Genomic DNA, 21,718 nt, shown 5'->3' with positions numbered 1-21,718 from the left:
AATTTAATTTAATTTTATAACTTATTTAAAAATATTGATTTAACTTTTTAATATTATATATTTATTAATGTAGCGTGTACCCTAAGACTAGTTTTACCAAATAATAATGCACCCTTATATCCTTGGTACGTGGCGGAAAAAAAAATAATCAATTGATACGTGGATCTTCCACTCATTTCCTCATTTTATAACCGCAAAACTGGGCCTTAAACCGCTTAAAGCCCACGGGCCGAAAATACTAAGCTCCATTCTCTCTCTCACAGCCATACTTCAGTTCTCTCGTTCTCTCTCTCATAGCCCTCACAAGGTTGTAGTTTGTACCGTAATCTCCAAAAATTGTCACTGTTTCCGTGTGATTTGCTGCATTTTCTGGAAAATTCATTGCTATTCTTCTCCTCAAGGTTCATTTCTCGTCGTATGGATATCGGAAGTTTAGCTCCATGAAATGATTTCTGTGATGAGCAACGGATTTGAAGCAAATCGAAGGAACAATTCAGTAGAAGAGACGAAACTTAGGGTTTCCACCACAACCTCCAGTATCACCCCCGCTGATGGTTCTAGGGTTGCTATGGACGTAAAGAATTCTAGGGCTTCGAATTCGGATTCTAGGGTTTCGAATGTGGAAAACGAGGGAAATGAAACAACTAAGGTTAGGGACATGAAAGAGGAAGGAGGCACGAACTCCGTGAAAGCGAATCGAGTTAAGTCGGAGCAGAAAGGTAAGACGACAGCATTAGTTTCTAGTAGAACTGATGTCAAGAAGGGAAAATTGGAGCCTGCTGTTTCTGGATACGATTTGATGCTATCTAAGTTCGATGAGTTTGCAGGGAATGGGAAGAGTTGGTCAGTTGGTTACGGGTTTGAAATGGGTGATATGGTGTGGGGGAAGGTGAAATCACACCCTTGGTGGCCAGGTCACATTTTCAGTGAGGCGTTTGCTACTCCTTCTGTACGAAGGAGTAAAAGGGAAGGTCACATTTTAGTGGCCTTTTATGGTGATAGTAGTTATGGCTGGTTCGACCTGGATGAGCTAGTACATTTTGAACCAACTTTTGCTGAAAAATCTATGCAAACTAATGTGAAGAACTTTGTTAAGGCGGTGGAGGAAGGGGTCGATGAGGTGGGCCGGAGGAGTGCTTTAGGTTTGGTTTGTCATTGTAGGAAGAGATACAAATTTCGTTCTGCGGAGGTTGATGGGTTTTTTAGTGTAGATTTTAGTGATCTTGAGAAGAATTGTACTTACTCTGCCAGTCAGATTAAGAAGGCTAGGGAAAGGTTTCAACCGAAAGAGACATTTGACTTTGTGAGGAAGTTGGCGTTAAAGCCTAGGAGTAAAGTGCATGAGACCGATCTTAACTTTGTTAAGAAGAAGGCGACTGTGCTGGCTTATAGGAAGGCAGTGTTTGAGGAATTTGATCCTACCTATGCTGAAGCTTTTGGTGTTATTCCTTCTAAACAAGCACAAGAAGCAGTGGCTCAGCCATTTAGACAGCCTTCTTCAAGAGGTACTTATTCTCTCTTTCTATGTTATATTTAATGCTCTTCTATCGAACTCCCCCAAAACACGGTTTTTTTTCCGCACGACTAGTCTTTATTTAATTTTTGAAGCATTCTCAAGCTCATTACTTGGATGGTACTCTTAGAACTTTAGTGCTGTGAAGGGATTGCAGTGTTTTAGCACCTCGAACTCTCATTTGGAGGGAAGTGCTGGTACCAGGCTACTAACAGTCACATTAAGCGTCTTGTTTAGTTGAGGCATTCTTTCCTTTCCTTATGGATGTGTTGTATTAATCACTTTTCACTAGTATATATTTCACTTGGATTAGATTTATTTTCCAATCGAACACAAATCCTTTTAAATAAAATATATTTTGTTGTTTTCTATACCAGTTATTAGTTGTTAAAGGATTACTTCGGATTATCTACCACACTTGGGTGCTCTATTCCAGCAATCTAATTTAAATAACCTTCGGCAGAAGGTGGCAGTAGCACACACTAAAGGATAAAAAGAGAGAAGGTTGTTTGAGATGGTTTGGTCATGTCTAACGTCGATCTCCTAATGTATCAGATTATTGGTGTGAAATCATAGTGAGGGGAGGTGTTAAAAACAGATGAGTTAAAGCTAAGATTACATGAAATAAGTTGTCTCGAAAGACCTACAAATTCTTGGAGTCTTTGTAGACATAGTGAAAAATAGCGTATGACGGAAGGAAAAAATCTTTATTGGCGATATCAATTAGTTGAGATTGAGTGTTAGTCATGCTGGGATGTTTACTTTAGGTCCAGTGTTTGCTAGGAGTATTTTACTCTTCTTGTTGCTGTTGTAACCCAAACTTATTTTTACAGAACTTTTCTGCAACCGTTTCTTAAGTGGAAGTGAATACATTCACAATTAAAAAAAAGTAAAAGTGAATAAATTCATGCATCCTTAACCCATTAATCTTGAAATTGATGTCGTTAAATCTTGTTGATTTTGTTGACATGAATCAGAAGAAGTTTTGATGACACTTCTAGATGAAGTTTAGAGTTTTGTCCTTTTATATTTTAGTAGGCATTTGTTTTTTTCTTCTCTCCTCCCTCTCTCTCTCTCTGTTATCACCCCCCTTTGTGCGTCTCTCTGCCTCTTTGATTATCTGGTGTAATGTCTGTGGTGAACCATAAATAGATAACACCACATTGTATGCGTCCTGCAACGAAGGAAAAATGAGGGATAAGCTTGCGTCTTATTTGAGTTACTCATTGGCTTATATATTCTTCTTTCTTTTTCATTTTTTTCTTTCCTCCACCGATGGGAGGGATTACTTGTCCTGCGTTTATTTCCCACTTTTAAGCATCTCCGTACCTATAAATAAAAAGAAGCAACAGTGGCGTGTGCAAAAAGAATGAGAATTTTATTTAAAAAAAGTAGCAAACGATGGTCAATTAATTGAAGCAATAATGCAGTACTGAATATGGTTCAGTATGGTTGTGATGTTCAAATAACAAGGCGATACTTACTACGAGACCATATGGTTGGGTTTTTTATGTGCTAACTAGGAGAAAACCATAAAGGAGTAAAAAGAAAAGAAAATTGAGAAAAGCAAAAGGGAATTGCAAGATTGGATTTAGCGGTTAAATATGTGTATTTTCCTGCTGTTGTATCTAATTGCACTCTTTGCAGCTAAGGGCTGTTCCTGTGTTCAAATTTTCACCCTGTGAAACACATGCCGATATTTAGAACTAGCTTTATGCATTCGTGATCGAACCAAAGACTTTGCAGTAGTCATTAGTCAACAGTTTAATTTTAGATAAAACCATGTAGGAAACAACTAAATTGGACTGAGGATATGAATCAGTGTCTCAACAGAGATGCATTCTTCATTTCTTGGGAAGGAATTGTGATATGAAAGTCTTGGTTATAAATTGCTCTCTACAAATGGATTGGTTCCTGTTGGACCAAAAAGGAAAGTAAGATGATTTTTTTTTTTTTGAGATAGGGAGTGTAATTTGCAAAAAGTAATATGGGATTAGATTGTCTGACAACAGTAGTATCGTGTGAGACGTCGTACAAAGAATGAAAGGATTTTTGGTAAGTTGAATTTTACAGAACAAAATCTTTCTTAAAAAAACTTAAACAAAATAAAAAGGGTTTCCTTTCTTCTTCAAAACATCCTGTAAAATGGCTGTGGAGGGGTGGTCAAGTTGTCAATAGTGTATTTGCTGGTGAATAATTGAAATTGAATATGAATAGGAGCTTATAGCATTGTGTTGTTATACGCAGAAGAAATGTGGCGTACAAAAGTATGGGATGGTAAGATCAACTGTTGTCCCTTTTATGTAGTAAAAATAAATGCTGCAGTCCAACATTTAACCTAATGTTGTATGCGGACATAGCATTTTAGGGTGGATATAATTAGCAACTGGCATAATAAAAAGTGTAGCGCTTTCCTTTCTTGTGTTGAGTTGGGCAAAAGAAAATATGACAGTTTATGTGCAAACTGCTCTTTGTCCTTGTTTTAATGTGGTGAAACCCCAGATATCAAAGGAGATTCTTATCTCTTTTTAGCTGTTAAAGTCATCTCCTTCACAATGTTTTTACTTTTCTTTGCACATACAGACAAATAGTTGCATTTATATTGCAGATATCAATGTTTTTAGAATTTGTTTGCTTCCATCTTCATATTGGTTATGTTATTGGGATTCTGAGTCTTTAACTTTTCTGGATTTCTTTTTTCTAATATTAGCTTCACGTTCTTTTTTTTTTTTTTTGCTATCTCGCTTTTGAATTGTTTGTACCTTTACCTTTTGTTAACTAAGCGCTTTATACATTTTTAGCAAAAAGTTCTCAACTTGTTGTCAGATTTTGCTCACTTGTGTCTTTTGTGCTTTGACAAATTACAGCTCCTTTGAGTGGCAGATTGGTGCAGGCAGAAACTCTGGGTAAGGGAAAGAGTTCTGCAAAATCTAATAAAATGAAGGACCAAGTTGAGAAAGACAGGTATCTATTTAAACGCAGAGATGAGCCTGGTAACCTGAAAGTCCAAGTTGGTGCAGCACCAGCAGTTAATTCTGACCAGCCGGTTCATCTAGATGATTCCTCCTTATCAGGAAAAGATGTTTCTCCTAGTGCTGCTGAGCACCTGCCTAGTGCATCTGGCTCCACCTTGATTGAGCAGCCATTAAATCCGGCAGCTAATGTGGAAGAACTGCATGGACAGAGACAAGCTGAAGATGATGGTACTGATGTTGTGCAGCCTTCTGTGCCTACTGAAGCAAAGCTGCATGCAGGGGGTTCTCGAGTAAAAAAAATCAATGGTGGACCAGATAAGGTCAAGATTCGTAAACGTTCTGGTGAGGAAGTGAGTGGTGGCAGTAGTCCCTCAACCGAGAGGAAGAAAAAGAAGAAAAAGAAGGCAGAGGTGGGCTTGAATGCAAACTCTAATCATGTGGAGGGACAAGCAGCTGTTTCTTCAGATAGTATGGTGATGGAGAAAGTAGCAAGAGAGCCTGTCCAAGTTCCTTCAGCTTCTAGGGAAGAACTTCAAATGGATATTCAGCAAAAGGGTGATGCCACAGGTAGCTCTGTGCCTGATGGTTTGGTAACAGAAGATGTGGTTCGGGTTAGAAGCAACAATATTGAGCTTCCTCAAGTACTTAGTGATTTACATGCTCTTGCTCTTGATCCATTTTATGGTGTAGAGAGCAGCAATATAAAAACAATACGAGAACTGTTCTTGAAATTCCGGTCTCTTGTCTATCAAAAAAGCTTGGCCTTGTCTGCCGCAGTTGAGAGTGAGTCAAGTACCCCCATCAGCAAATCACCTGTTGTCGCCCATATCTCAGACACTGCCTCCACCAATAATGTGAAACAAACATCAAATCTAAAGCCAGAGAAGAATCCTGCCAGGCCTGATGATCCTACCAAAGGAGGGCGAAAGAGGGGTCCTTCAGATAGGCAAGAGGAAATTGCTGCCAAGAAGAAGAAAAAGATCAATGATGTGAGAGCATTGGCAGCACAAAAGAAGGCTTCCTTGAAGGCTTCAGAAGTTCAACAAGGCGAAAGCAAGGAAATACCTGCCAAAAAACTGTCTTCAACACAAGTGAAAGTCTCTAAGCCAGATACTGGCAAGAAGAAGGAGCCTGACCCAACCATGCTTATTATGAAGTTTCCACCTAATGGAGCTCTTCCCTCCATTCCTGAGCTGAAGGCTAAGTTTGCCCGTTTTGGAACTATGGATCATTCAGCTACTCGGGTCTTCTGGAAGTCATCCACCTGCCGTTTGGTCTACCAATACAGGGATCATGCAGTGGGGGCCTATAGATTTGCCAGTGCTAGCAATAATTTGTTTGGGAATCCCAATGTGAGATGCTACATTAGAGAAGTGGCAGCTGAAGCACAAGACGCAGAAACTACCAAGGTGCCAAAGGAAGATGTTGCCGCCGAGACTTCTGCAGCAAAAGATGGGGCAGCTGATTCGAGGTCCTCAACAATGCCTGGGCAGCTGAAATCATGTCTAAAGAAACCCCCAGGTGAGGAAGGGCCAGTGAGCAATGGTGGTAATGGTAGTAATAGGGCATCACCCCGTGTAAAATTTATGTTGGAAGAAGCTATTATTAGAGGCGAGCAGACAAATGATAGTAGGACCGTCAACGATGCTAGTAGTATTGCTGATCGAAGTGCATCTTCTAGTTCTAATATCAACAATTATACAACTCAGTCGTCCACGCTCCCTCTTCCTACTGCTCAATATGCCAATGCACCCCCAAATGATGTTCACTTTACTCATCAAGTAGCCCATAGAAACGTGCCCAATTATAACAATCAAGTGTCCGTTCCTGAAGTTGATATTTCACAACAAATGCTAGGCCTTCTCACCAGGTGTAGTGACATTGTGACCGATCTGACGGGTTTATTGGGCTATGTCCCTTACCATTCCCTTTAATTGGCTCATGTTTTTTGGAAGGCTTTTGGCCAGCACCAATCGTCGATGCAATGCACAACGGAAGAGCACTTCTAAAGCAAAGGACGCAGATTAATTTTTGCATATGATAAGGGAGCAGCCAGGGTGGATTGGAATTACTAAAAATTGCCCCGATTGTGTACTTTCAGATAGCCTGTATCGAAGAATGATGATAGTGATTTTGTTTTTTATTTGTCTACCCCCTGCCCATCCCCTCCCTTCCCACCACCTGGCCCCTCATTGAGACTCTCAGAATTGACATGTTATACAATTGAAACTATGTAAAACTGTTCAGAAGTTGGAATTTAGGAATTAAAGAATCAAAGTGGAATCTTGGGAAATAGGGGAGAATTAACAAATGGTCAACAGAGGTATGAAAGAATGTGAACACTCCGTTTTTTAGATGAAAAAGAGCTAAGAAGCGTAAATAAAATTAGGATTTAAGTTATATATGCTGATAGTATAATTTTTTTTTTACATCATCGAGTCAATTTAATTGATTATAGCAGGTTATTATTTATTTTTTAGGTTATTTCAGAAGGCTTGCTACGAAGATTTATTTAGTTGCAAGTAAATTTAACATGATGATGCAAAAAAATCTATAAACTAATAGTACACTGACTCAAAATCCTCGCCTTTTTCGAGAATTTAAACTTTTCTAGTTTTATAATATTCGCTCTTTTAACAATAGAGCTCTGGAAAGATGTTGAATCGTAGATAAATTCATAATTTCTTTTACGTTTTTATTTATTTTTAAAAAGGTAGGTTTAACAGCAATGCATAATAGCAAGTAGGGTTATTTAGTTGATACAGTAAGAATCATCTTCCTGTTGCTGACATTCACGTTCGGAAGGGGCACCTTAAAACTCCGGTAAAATCCCAGAAATTAGAGTCTGAGAATAAATGGATCTGATTGAGTTCCTGTACTGATTTGATTCTCCCTAACAGCCCGAACTGAAATTATTGAAATATAAATGATTTTGTATTTGAATCAATTTGAAATTAAGTGTACTCCGATAATAAACTCATTTTTAGTGTCATCATCAACGGCTTATTTTCACCTTTTGTACGTCTATCCGTAACTACTTATTCATAAAATAGACTTCCATTACTTAAAAGGATAATTTCAACCTTTGGTGCTTAATGTCACGACCTATTTTCCATAATAGGTCATGATGAAGCCCAACATCGTTGTCAGGCAAGCCAACGCGAAAGTATTAGTGAATTCTTATCTTACTTACCCAAAACAGTTACAATATTTTTCTTAATATGTGATTAAAAGCTGATGATAATATGCAACATTCAATAATAATTATACAATCCAAAAGAAACGTCTACTAATGTGTGTGCTAAGACCTGGTGTCACAAGCTGTGGGCAACTAGTAGAATATACAAAATAATACATCTATCCTACTGTCTGAAACAAAATAGACAGTCAAAAGTAAGGAAGACTCCATCCAGCTGCTGATCGGCATAGGAAGAGAAGCAGCTCACCGTGGAAGTCTCGGACTATGATCAGGGACGCGCATCGGTCTGATAGCCAGATGAACCTGCCTTAGATCCTGTACAATTAAGTATGGACGTGTAGTATGCGTACATAAACAATATGTACCTAGTAAGTATCCTGTCTAATCTCGAAGAAGTAGAGACGAGAAGTCGACTTGACACTTACTAAGGTCAAATAATATGAGAGATGAATTATACTAAGCATGGATAAAACAAATAATTAGCAGTGTATAGCAAGAACTAACAAGTCCTCTCCTAGATAATGTCACATCTGACAACTCCCATTCCAGGACAAATAATAAACTCAAGTCATAGAATAATACTGAGTAAAACATGTGCAAGTAGTGCCGATGTCGTACGGCCCGATTCAACATAAAAGTAAATTGTGCACTGCCGATGGTCGAACGACATGAACCATAGATGCATCTATTACCCCGCTCGCGAATCAACCATGCGACGCGGTCAATGTACTTAAACACAGCAACAAGCAGACAAGAACACATAACTGGGGAGAAATTACTTACTAAGTTATCAACTTCTCTTTAAAAAGGCCAAGAAAGATCATGTTCCTCTTAACTAGTCTCATTTATCATAATCACCATGATTTAAGCAATCCAAATTAAACATAGCGTTGCAAGAATACTACATAAAGCATGCTTCTAGGCCCTAAACTACCCGGACTTAGCATAATAGTAGCTACGCACGGACTCTCGTCACCTAGTGCGTACATAGCCCCCACATTTAATGGAAAATTATTAGATTACATCACCTATGGGGACAATTCTCTCTTACAAGGTTAGATATGAGACTCACTTTGCTCCAAAGTGCACTTCCAATGCCAAGAATGAGCCCGAACTCTCAATTTGGAGTCGAACGATCCCAAACTAGATAAACGAGGTAGGAACTAGTCAATGCAAGCTCACAAAATCGCATTCTAACTATTTAAGCAATTTCCCACCCTTAAACACAAGTTTCCTAAAATTCGACCCCGGGCCCACGTGCCCGGATTTTGACGTTTTTCGAAGAAAGTTGTTCTCTATAATCTAAGGGTCAATAATATACGATTTCTAATTCAATTCATAACAAATTTCGTGGTTAAATGTAACTTTTGTTAAAACCCTAAGTTTTGCTCTAACCCCATAATTTTACCTTAATCCTAGTATTTAATCTACCTAAGACACAAATATTAGACTAGGAATAGGTATGATAACTTACCTCAAAATGTTAGGTGGAATTCTTCTCTCAAAAGCTCCCAAAATCGTTAATGGAGGAGTGAAATGTGGTAAAAATGACTTAGAACCCGTATTAAATGAAGCTCACAGCTTCAGCGATTTCTGCATCTGCGGTCAGGGGACCGCATCTGCGGTCCCGCTTCTGTGAGGAAGAGACCGCATTTGCGGAATAGGCCAAGCGGGCTGGGACCACTTCTGCGGAGCCGCTTCTGCGGTTTCTGGCCTAGCCTGCCTTGGCCGCATCTGCGAGAAGGCTACCGCTCCTGCGATCTCGCACCTGCGGCTGTCCAACCGCAGGTGCGGTTATAATAGATATTAGATGCTTCAGCCCTTTTCAACTTTTCCAACTTCACTCGAGCCTCATCCGATTGACGTTCGGGGCTCCTGGGCCCCGCCCGAACATACTGACAAGTCTGAAATCATGAAATGAACCCGCTAGAACCTTCGAAACACCCGAAACAATGCTAAATCTACGAATCACCCCCTAAAACCAATGGAATCAAACTTACGAACTTCAAGTTATTAATTTCACTTCTAACGTGACGAAATATACTTATACTGCTCGGATTGACACCAAATTTGGCGGGCAAGTCTTAAATGTTATATTGGACCTGTACTGGGCTCCGGAACCAATATACGAGCCCGATACCAATATGATCAATCATTAATCGTTTTCGTTAAATCCTTAGAATTTCAGTTTAACAATTTCTAATAAAAATTCATTACTCGGGCTAGGGACCTCGGAATTCGATTTCGGGCATACGCCCAGGTCCCATATTTTCCTACGGACCCTCCGAGACTGTCAAAACATGAATCCAGGTCTATTTGCTAAAAATGTTGACCAAAGTCAAACTCAGCCTTTTAAGAAAGTCTTAAGGGGTCAAATGAGCATTTTTCAACCCAAACTCTTCCAAATCCCGAACCAACCGTCCCCGTAGGTCGTAAATTAGTTAAAGTAAGGGTGGAAAGTTTTATTTAAGAGAACGAGGTTCTAAAAAGCAAATTGGCCAGTCGGGTCGTTACATTCTCCACCTCTTAAATGAACGTTCGTCCTCGAACGAACATAGAAAAGTACCTGAGCTGCTGAATAAATGTGGATATCTGCACTGCATGTCCTCCTCTGTCTCCCAGGTCACCTCATCAACCGGTTGGCCCCTCCACTAGACCCTCACCGCAAAAATCCTCTTGGACTCAACTGGCGATCCTGTCTATAAATAATGGCAACTGGCTCCTCCTCATAACCTAAACTCTCATCCAGCTGAATAGTACTGAAGTCCAACACATGGGATAAGTCGGCATGATACCTCCGAAGCTTTGATACATGGAAAACCGATGAACTCCCGATAAGCTGGGGGTAAAGTAAGCGCGTAAGAAACTTCCCCAACTCGTCTCAACACCTCAAAGGGGCCAATAAACCTTGGGCTCAACTTGCCCTTCTTCCTGAACCTCATAATGCCTTTCATTGGCGAGACTTTCAATAGAACCTTCTCGCTAATCATGAATGATATATCACGCGCCTTCTAATCCATGTAGCTCTTCTATCTGGACTGAGCTGTGCGAAGCCTCTCCTGGATCAACTTTGCCTAGTCCAAGGCATCTTGCACCAAATTTATACCGTATAACTTAGCCTCACCAAGCTCAAACCACCTGATAGGAGAACGACACCATCGACCATATAAAGCTTCAAATGGAGCCATCTCAATGTTAGACTGATAGCTGTTGTTGTAAGTAAACTCTGCCAAAGGCAAGAACTGATCCCACTGCCCTCCAAAGTCAATCACACATGCTCTAAGCATGTCCTCCAAAATCTGGATTGTCCGCTCTGACTGCCCGTTGGTCTGTGGATGAAATGTTGTGCTACGTTCCACGCGGGTTCCCAACTCATCCTGAACAGCTCTCCAGAAATGAGAAGTGAACTGAGGGCCTCTATCTGATATGATGGAAACCGGAACACCGTGCAACCGGACTATCTCCCGAATGTAAATTTGAGCCAGTCTCTCCGAAGTGTTAGTAGTCACAACCAGTATAAAGTGTGCCGACTTGGTCAACCTATCCACGATGACCCACACTGCATCAAACTTCCGCAAGGTCCGGGGCAAGCCAACTACGAAATCCATAGTAATGCGCTCCCACTTAGGCCACCCAGCCTCTGGTGCTCGTACTTGACCTGCTGGCAAGTCAATCACCTAGCCATATACTCCACTATGTCTTTCTTCATCCTCCGCCACCAATAATGCTGCCTCAAGTCACGATACATCTTCTTAGCACCCGGATGAATGTAATATCGCGAACTGTGTGCCTCCTCTAGTATCCTCTCCCTCAGACCATCAATATTAGGAACACATAGGCGACCCTAGAGTCGTAAAACACCATCCTCGCTGATAGAAACCTCTTTGGCACTACCCTGTAGCACCGTCTCTCTAAGAACCGCCAAATGTGGATCATCAAACTGCCGGGCCTTGATTTGCCCCAATAATGAAGACTGAGCAACCACACACGCAAGAACTCGGTTGAGCTCTGAAATATCAAACCTCAGAAGTCTGTTAGCCAAGGACTGAATGTCCAAAAACTAGTGGCCTCTCCTCTGCTGGAATGAATGGCAAGCTACTCATACTCTCTGCCTTCCTGCTTAGGGCATCCGCGACTACATTTGCCTTGCCTGGATGATAAAAAATGGTGATGTCATAATCCTTCAGTAACTCAAGCCATCTGCACTGCCTCAAATTAATGTCCTTCTGCTTGAACAAATGCTGTAAGCTGTGATGATCAGTATAAACCTCATATGATACCCCGTACAGATAATGCCTCCATATCTTAAGAGCATGAACAATCGTGGCCAACTCCAAATCATGCACATGATAATTCTTCTCATAGATCTTCAGCTGATGCGAAACATATGCAATAACTCACCCCTCCTGCATCAATACACATCCCAATACAACGCATGAAGCGTCGCAATATACTATATACATCCCTGAACTGGAAGGCAACACAAAAACTGGTGCTGTAGTCAAGGCTATCTTGAACTTGTAAAAGCTCGCCTCATAATCATCGGACCAACGGAATGGAGCACCCTTCTGGGTCAATCTAGTCAGAGGTGATGCAATAGATGAAAATCCCTACACGAATCGTTTGTAATAGCCTGCTAACCCCAGGAAACTCCTGATCTCGGTCACCGAAGTAGGACGTGGCCAACTCTGAACTGCCTCAATCTTCTTGGGGTCCACCTTATTACCCTATTCTGACACAATATGCCCCAAGAATGTCACTAACTCTAGCCAGAACTCACCCTTGGAGAACTTAGCATATAGCTTTTGCTCTCGCAAGGTCTGAAGCACTACCCTCAAATGCTGCTCGTACTCCCCCAGGCTACGAGAGTATATCAAGATGTCATCAATGAAGACGATGACAAATGAATCAATATAAGCCTGAATACCCTATTCATCAAGTCTATGAATGCTGCTGGGGCATTAGTCAAGCCAAAGAACATCACCAGGAACTCATAATGGCCATATTCAGTCCGGAATGTAGTCTTCGGAACATCCGAGTCCCGAATCTTTAACTGATGATACCCTGACCTCAAGTTGATATTGGAGAATATCCTAGCATCTTGCAAATGGTCAAACAAATCATCGATACGAGGTAACTGATACTTGTTCTTGATGGTGACTTTGTTCAACTGGCGGTAATCAATGCACATCCGCATAATCCTATCCTTCTTCTTCACAAATAACACTGGTGCACCCCAAGATGATACACTGGGTCTAACAAAACCCTTTGCTAACAACTCCTCAAGCTGCTCCTTCAACTCCTTCAGAGCTATACGGTACGGTGGGATAGATACAGGCTGGGTGCCTGGAGCTAAATCAATACAGAAATCAATATCATGATCCGGTGGCATGCCAGGTGTGAGCACGTGATTTTTGCCCTATATGAATTACTCCCACAAATTCAAAACAAAATAATTTTTTCCGTTGTTTGCAATTTCATGGATTTTTGTGGCATTTTTCGTTAATTGTTTGCATTTGTCTGTGCATGTTTATTTTATTTAATTAATGAAAAATATAAAAAGATATACTGCATTTGCATTTAGGATTTAATTATACATTTTTAGGATCAATTAGCAAATTAGTTGTTTTATAAAAAAAGGGAAAATTACAAAAATAATAACTTATTTTGCACTTTTTAATTTTAGTTTTTGATGTTTGATAGTTGTTCTTTTAATTTGTTTTTTTTAATTATTTGTGATAATTAATTAGTGTTTTGATAGGCTAATTTGGTTTCATGATTTAATGTAGGATTTTATTTTTAATTTTGAAGAAAAAGGGATTAAAAAGAGTTTGAAAATAAAAGAAATTAATTTGAAAAAAAAAAGAGAAAAGGAAAGGAAAAGATCAGATTTTGGGTTGTAATTAGATCTTCCTAGCAGGCCCAATTTCCTCACACCCGTTCAAATCCTCCCAAAACCCGGGTACAACCCAGTCAACCTGTTTTGATACCCAAACGGCGTCGTTTAGAGTCTCTTGGTTTTAATTTAATCTCAGCCCTTCGTTCGTCAGATCTGATGGCTCAGATTACTCCTCCCATTTTCAATTTATATGTCCGAACTCTTCAGTCTAACTAGATACAAACACCCTTGTCTCTCACCCTCCCCAAATTCAGAGATGTCGAACCCTAACGCCGCCTCTAAGCGAACCCTCCATTATTACCGGCGAGAGAGCTCCAGCCACCACCAAAATCCGGCCATGCAACCATCACCCTTCCTTGCATCCTAATCCATCACCATTTTCCCAAAATCCTCGCCAAAATGGACCCGTTCAAATTTGAAATCAAAGAAGATGAAAATCTCTCAAGTCCTCGAGTTTTTGTGTACGATCGAGCTTGAAATGAGTATTGCTTGTTTGTTCTCAAAGAGAACATAAGGTTAATGCCAGTTTCAAGTCACATCGGAGCCGTTTGAGATTCTTAAGCTTTGTCCGTATGGCCTTCGAGGTACTTTCTTTGTTTTTGCCCCTTAGTCTCCATCTTTTTATCCTTTTGCTTCTTCTCTTTTCTGTGCATTTTCTTGTCCTTCCCCCTTTCCGCCAGTTTTTCTTTAGTTAGATTTATGGATTTGAATTTGTTGAAGTATTAAAACATTGCTTATAAATTTTTATGTATATATGTTGGTCGTATTTACTCCGTGAGCTTTTCAACTTCTTCTTATGGACATTCTCTTGAATTCTGTTTAGTTTGTGCATACTACCCGCTTACTTTCTGATTTTTGTTTTTCCAGTCGTATAATTGGCTCTCGTTCATTTGAATGCATATTTTAATTGTAGCCCCTTAGGAAATCAGGCACTTGAGTTTAATTTCAGTTATGGAAGAAAATTTTCAAGTAATTGGTCCCTTCTATTTCTTATTGGATTTCCAAAACAAACTTCCAATATTGTTTGGGCCTTGAGGTCATCTTTGACTCCTTCAAAAGGCCCGTTAAGTGTTGGGTCAAGCTGACCCGTCTCTGGATTAGTTAGCTGGGGGTAATTTTCAGGGGTTTTAGGGGTAATTAGATAAGGGAATCTACCAGTAACTGAATTAGGAAGCTTCTAGGAAGCTGGGTTGGGGACTGTTTTGTGTATCTGATTTTTAAACTAAGGTTCCCTGAGCAAAAACCAAAATTAGAAAGGTACTAAGGTGCAAAAACTAATTCCTAGGGGCTGCCCTAATGCCTTGCCTATAAAGGCACATTAACTTGGCATTGAAGTCAGATTTTTTAGCGAGAAGAAACTGGAAAACTGAGGCGACTAGGAAATACTAAAGAAAATTTGGATAATTAAAAAGAATACAAAAAAAAAGATCTTAGAGTCACTGTTACATTGAATTTTCTGCAATTTTTGGAAGTGTTCGAATTTTAAAATGCTCTCTGGTTGATCTTGGGTTTGATCTGGTGTGAAGGAAGCTGGTTGTGTCATTGATGAGCTGTTGAAGTGCCTTTTTCTGCTACTGATCTTCTCATTTTATCCTTTGCTCTAATTGTACCAGGTAACCTTTTGAACCATGGTGGAAATGAAGCCAGGTTAGGACTTATATAAAGATCTATGACCAAATTGGATTTGAATGAGAACATCAATCCTAGTTATGATCAATTTTGTCATGTTATTATCTTGTTTTAGTTTAGCTTCTTGTGTGCATTCATTTTGTTTTAAGGCCTGGTTTGAATTTGGTAGGATACATATGGTTCGAAAACTGTTGTGAATATTTTATTGTGTATTAATTAAGGACTGTGGATTTTTTAGGTCCAATTAGTTAAAACTGTTCGATTTTGTATTGTAATTTGTCGTGGCAGTGGTTTGAATGTGTGTCAATTTGGACCATTTATTCTAATAAATTGGTATAGGCTCTAGTCCCATTGTTTTGTATCCAAGTTTGTTCCCATATAGATGGAAACCTGTTTTAGCATATATGTAATTTACCATACAGTTCTGTCATTGTTCTCATGTTGGGGTCTTGCATTTTAAAAAGACTTCACAATGAATCTAAGACCTATTTTAACTTTGGAAATCTTCAGACTCAAATTAGTTCATCATGTGTGGTCTTTCTTTTCCTTTGAAAAGAGTAGAATCAGTTAGGTCCTGTTAAACGCACCAATTTGAATCACATGTCCATGAGTTTGCAATTGCTGAATGTTGACATTAGATGACAGTTAATTTGTGCGACTGGAAATTATGTTTTGCCGTAGAATACATGCACCGATTTCAAAATGTGTTTTACATTTGGTTCAAGGGTTATTAGTATTTGTCCAGTTCCAGATTTCTTGAATGATAATTGGTTTCAAATATATCTGTTGAATCATGGGTTGGGTTATCATCGTTGGCCCAAATGCAACTACATTCTCCTCCACAATCAAGTTGCCAAGCTGGGTTTCACTTGGAGCCCAGCTACTTCGCATATTAAGCCAGCTTTAATGGGTAACCCAAACATAGTTTCGACTAGCCCAGCCATTCCATAATCTGATAGGAGTAGTTTGTTACTAGTTCATTGTTTATTAAATTATTAGCTTGAGTTAGCATAACATAGGTAGGAGCTCCCTTCCATTTTGTAGTTAATTAGCCATGTCCTTTAAATTAGACTCGAGGTGTGGCACCAAATACAATCGAATAACTAGTGGCCTTCGCTTAATTAATCCAAATCCTTAGAAACTGAGGCGTGCTATTTAGTCGAATTTTCATGGCCCTCGCAAAGTTGAAAGTGCGTAGTTGCTTTAGGTGCGCTATTTTAAAAATTACTTTCCTAAACTCGGGTGTGCATTTTATGTGACCCAAATCCAAAACCTAACAACTTTAAATAGAATATGTCGCGGATCGCGGGTGCATTTCATGTGGCGTGATCCAAAGACGTATTTTGTATAACGTTGAAATCTTCCTAAAATGAATAAAAACGGTTTAAGAGTTAAAAAACACATAGGTTAATTTTTTTTTTAAATCAGATAAGTAGGCCAATAATAACAGTTGAGCGACCGTGCTAGAACCACGAAACTCGAGAATGCCTAACATAGAAGGTGAACAGAATTCCTTACCCGAATTTCTGTGTTCACATACTGTAAAACAGAGTCAATATTTCCTCGATTCGGGATTTAAAACCGGTGACTTGGGACACCATAAATTATCCCAAGTGGCGACTCTAAATTTAATAAATAATCCCGTTCCGATTGTCATTTTAAGTTGGAAAAACTCCCTTATACCCTTCCGGGGGTGTAGTAAAAAGGAGGTGTGACAGCTCTGGCGACTCTGCTGGGGATCGAACCCAGAATCTCTGGTTCAGGGTTCAGAATTCGAGCTTAGATGAATTGTTATAGTTGGCTTTATTAATTATCTGATTTTATTACATGTTTGATCCTAATGTGCTAAGTGTTACTTTTACCGCTTTGATATTCTGTGAACTGTATATAAACTGCTACGAAATCCTTCTTCTCTTTGAGTCTTCTAAATCATGGAGGAGTGTGCACTTCGTGTGACTTCTCTTCTGTTAGAGTCATATCCCAAATTTTAGAACGAGGTTCAGACAAGTTGCAAAATCGGTGAAGCTTCTGTATTCCCGGTATGCTGCCCCCCCTCGGCTCGAGCTATCCGCTCGGGTAAGCCAGGTCTAGAACAATAAACCCAGGTTTTAAATCTTGTATAACAAGACCTCATGCCGGATCCCTAGTAGGAACGTTTGCTTGCATCACGTGCATTTGACTTTGGAGACTCAACACAGGGGTTGGGTTTGTCTAGGACAGGTGTGCCAAAAATGAAAAAACCATCCTGATGCATCTTACCTGCTACTTGTGCATTTATTTGATTTGGATTTGTGTGCTGATCGGCTTTTGAATAATGCGAGAAAAGTTGGAAAAAAAGGGAATAACAATGCGAGAGTTAAATGAGTTAAATCACCTGTTTTGGAAAAACCAATGTCCAAATGGTACTGAAACTCTGCCGAATTTTTTGAGAAAATGAAAAAAAATGAAAAAAGAAGAAAAAAAACGGTTTTGTTTTTTAAAATAGTTGGTTTTATTTTATATGCCCGAACTACGCCAGTTTGATTCTCACAGGGTGTGAGATACGTAGGCAACCCCCATCGGGTCCAACTTCCTTTTTTGCAAAATAACCCAAAAAGAATTTTTTTTTTATGTTTATTGCAAATAAGTAAGGTGATGTCATTCTTGTCAAAAATAGCCGAATGTCCCTCAAAAGGGCGCCGGAAGGCTGTTTTCGCAAGAACAACCACCTTTAGTCATTTTTAAAGGTTTTGACTGGTTAGCCGACACAGCTTTAAAATCTTCGTTTTCGAAGTGCTGAAAGGCTGTATTGGCAAAAGCCGGATATTTTTGTGAGAATTTTGAAAAACAATGGTCATTTTTCTTGAAACCTTAATAAATGTGCAGGATGAGCATAATTCAAAATGAACCTTTCTCAGTCCGTGAAGAGATCCCGTTGGAGCTACATATGTGGTGGCATGATTTGGGGGACAATAGCAGAAAAGTTGTGACAAAAGAGTTGGGTGGTTTTGTTGGGCTCTTGAAGGTTAAGCCGAGAAAGGACATAATTGAGGCCTTGATACCGTTTTGGGACCCATCACATAATGTATTCCACTTTGCTGATTTCGAGTTAACTCTTACACTGGAAGAGATAGCAGGCTACGCCGGTTTCGAGGGGAATCTTAGAAATCAATACCCGGTAGCACCGAGAACAGTAATCCCTCACAAATTTTTGGACCTGTTAAGCATCAGTCGGGACATCCGAGACAGAAATTTGGCCAAAGGATTCTGTACCTTCTACTTTTTGTACCGACGTTACAGGAATCCCCGTGGCTTCGAGACGCTAGATACCGGTCTTACTCACGCGGGAAACCAAGGCAAATGAGAAGCTCGGAGAGGATTAGCTTTTATAATGGCGTTTCTGGGTACTTTGATTTGCCCCAGAAAAGACAGGAACATAGAGTTGGGACTCGTGGGGATAGTTGACTTTATGATGAAAAGGGAAAATGGGACAATAGTGTTGTTGATCTTGGCAAAAATTTACCGAGCTCTGACCCTCTGTCGAGAAGGGGTAAAGTTCTTTGAAGGTTGCAATATGCTGTTACAATTATGGATGGAGGAACCCCTTTGCCACCATCCTGGATACTTGAATTGTGGTATGACTGGCCTCAAGTGCATTGAAAAACAAGAAAAGCGGATAGAGGGTTATGAGTTCCCGGACGGTATGGAAGCATGACATGCTCATTTGAGATCTTTAACTGCAAATAAGATCGAATAGACATTCCGATGGCTCTCAGTCGATGAGGTAATCTACATGTCGGCTGAGGAATACTTTCTGCTGTTAATGGGTCTGTAGAGTATCCAGCATTATGCCCCGCACCGAGTTCTATGTCAGTTAGGCTGATACCAGACATCCCACACGATGAGGATTTGAGTCGGCAGGTTATTGAGTTGGAACCAAAAGCTGCTTTTCCAGAAGAAAGAGTGTGTCGGGTTTGGCATCAATGCAAATTCTTAGAGCCTAGAACTCAAGTACGAGATCTATCCAGAGGCGAGGTGGAGCCTTGTTACACTGTGTGGTATGGTAAAAGATCCTGAGTTCATCAGGAGCCCGAGAGGCCCGCAAAGAAACCCCATGTCCAACAATTTACCAACGGAGCACAGGTGCAATGGGACTGGTTGACCAAAGAAAATGAGTACCGAGCCACCATAGGCAGGCTGGAAAACCAAGTCATGGACCTTCAGTTTGAGAATGGGTTGCAAGACGCCGCAGATGAAGGTGAGAAGAAGAAGCTAACCCAGGAAAATAAAGCCCTCAAAGCTCAAATCCAGAAGATGAAAATAGCTGCTAGAAACCCGGAAAGAAGCCGAGTGGATGAAAGGCTTATAAGCAGTCTGAAAAAGAAAGCCCTTGAGTATCAAGATGACCTAGAAAAGTCTGAGGCCATTCTAGCGAAAGTCCAGGCTCAATTGGCGGAAAACGTAAAAGGTCAGACACAGTTTGTACAACAAATGAAAAGAAAGTATGAAGGATCAATCACTAGCCTAAAAAGAAAAATAGGTATTCTCGAGAAAGAGGCAGCCAAGCAGGCCAAGGACTTTAAAGCTGATAAGGAACACTGTTATGATTTGATGGCTCGGATGGAGGAAGAAATGCAACAGTTGCAAAATCAACATCTCCATGATACTCAGGTGTTAGAAGCCTGGAATCAATAGGTCGGGTGTTTGCTTCAAGAAAAGGGCAGAATCCGAGAGCGGATCAGAACTATTACCGACTACATTGTTATGAAATGCCAAGCATGTGAGGATATGACTTGTACCACCTTCTTTGCAGTAGTGATGACATTTGTACGACAGATAATGAGTGACTTGGAGAGGATTCAAAAGGATCTTGCACATAGGCCCGTGGCGAGACCGAATGATGTCCTGCGGGCCCTAGGAGCATTTAAGGCATTAATGTATTCATGATTTTCATTAGATTTTATTAGTCTGTTTGCGAGTCTGTATTTTCTTTTATTGGAGTCTATTAGTTGGTTTTCGAGTCTGTTGTTTTTACCTTCTGTCAGAGTTTGTTGATCTTGTTTTGAGTCAGAGTTTGTTAGTTTCCCGTTTCGAGTCTGTTAATTTTATAATTTGGTAGAATGAGTGGTTGTCATCAAAACTGTTTTATTTTATGAAAAAATTTGAAAATCCTAAAATGTTTTGTTATTATGCACTTATCTCCAGAACTACGCTCGGTCTGATTCATGCGGGGTCATTATACGTAGGCAATCTCCATAGGATTCGACCATAACTAAAAGAAAGAAAAAGAGTGATAAAAAAGGGGAGAATAAGAGAGAGAAGGAAAAGAAAAGAGAAACGGTGAGAAGGAAACAACGACAAAGCAAGAAAGAGTCATGAGAGAATAAAAACAAAAGAGAGACCAAGCAAGGAAAGGCAAGAATAAAAAGAAAAAGAGAGGGAGAAAAGAGAAGTTGCAAACGGAAATAAGGAAAAGCCAGGATGACGTAAGCAGACGATCAAATGCATAATAGAAACGGTTAACTGCTTAGGTGCATTCACTCCTCAAATGTGCGGTTGCTTATTTGTTAAAACCCTAATCGGTAACGAGTTTGTTATTGATGAAATTATAGTCTAGACAGGTGGTTAGTTTGATTGGCATTCTGACAACTCACTCCTACAACACCCGGTCCAAGAACAAGCTGAGCATGGCCAACCAGGAACTTGAGGCAAGTATTGTCGATCCGTCAAAAGAGGTGGAAGAATCGGAGGTTAATCTGAAAGATGAGTTGTATAAGCTGAAGCAGCAGATGGCTGAAATGTACCCATCGCCAGTTTACCCCGCCAACCCTGCTTTTATCCTGCCATTGGCTCAAACCCAGGAACCTCCCACTGTAAACTCCTCTCCGGCCTTTCCCCTCTACCAACAGTGCTATGACACCACTTCCTATACATCACAAGCTCCACCACCCAAACAAGTCCCGTACCCTCCTCCCCCAGTCACTCTTGTTTTTGTGGCCCCTCCACCTGCTGCATTACACCGATCCTCTAGTGAGCCTATGTTCCAGACTCACAACAACCTGTATTACCCCCCGGAGCCCACTTTCAAGGCTCCCGAACTCTATTCCTACACTCTTCATTTTGACCTCCCTGCGGAAATTGAAAAGCCATCTAAAAATCCCGAATAGGAGGAGATGTTCCGAAAAGTTAAAAGCCTGGAACAGTCATTCAAGGACATGCGGGGGTGGGGAGGTCAAGTAAGTGTGGCTTACAAAGATCTATGTCTATTTCCAGATGTGCAATTGCCGGCAGGGTTTAAGATGCCCAAGTTTGATTTGTATGATGGGCACGGTGATCCAGTGGCACATTTGAGAGGTTTCTGTAGCAAAATGAGGGGTGCCGGCGGGAAGGACGAGCTTCTAATGGCGTATTTCAGTCAGAGTCTGAGTGGATCAGCGCTAGAATGGTATACTCGGCAGGATCACGGAAGATGGTACACATGGGATGATCTAGCCCAGGCATTTGCTTGCCACTTCCAGTATAAT

General features: G+C 40.3%; 1 protein-coding gene across 1 annotated transcript; it reads left to right on the top strand.

Moving 5' to 3' along the window:
- The first annotated feature begins 217 nt into the window (after window positions 1-217).
- Window positions 218-6,781, top strand: LOC107761656 (PWWP domain-containing protein 1-like). The gene is made up of 2 exons (XM_016579902.2): window positions 218-1,505; window positions 4,381-6,781. The coding sequence occupies exons 1-2, from the start codon at window positions 446-448 to the stop codon at window positions 6,420-6,422; spliced, it is 3,102 nt and encodes a 1,033-aa protein (XP_016435388.2). The 5' UTR covers window positions 218-445; the 3' UTR covers window positions 6,423-6,781.
- The last annotated feature ends 14,937 nt before the right edge of the window (window positions 6,782-21,718 follow it).

This window comes from Nicotiana tabacum, chromosome 7, assembly GCF_000715075.1.
Source record: "Nicotiana tabacum cultivar K326 chromosome 7, ASM71507v2, whole genome shotgun sequence".
Classification (NCBI taxonomy): Eukaryota; Viridiplantae; Streptophyta; class Magnoliopsida; order Solanales; family Solanaceae; genus Nicotiana; species Nicotiana tabacum.
Note: the sequence above shows the minus strand (reverse complement) of the source record. Positions and strands in the feature narration are given on the sequence as shown.

Bases quoted from the DNA above. Each gene is read 5' to 3' on its own strand.
- LOC107761656 (XM_016579902.2), top strand. From the start codon at position 446: ATGATTTCTGTGATGAGCAACGGATTTGAAGCAAATCGAAGGAACAAT. The intron at 1,506-4,380 runs GTACTTATTCTC...GACAAATTACAG, and splicing joins TAGACAGCCTTCTTCAAGAG to CTCCTTTGAGTGGCAGATTG.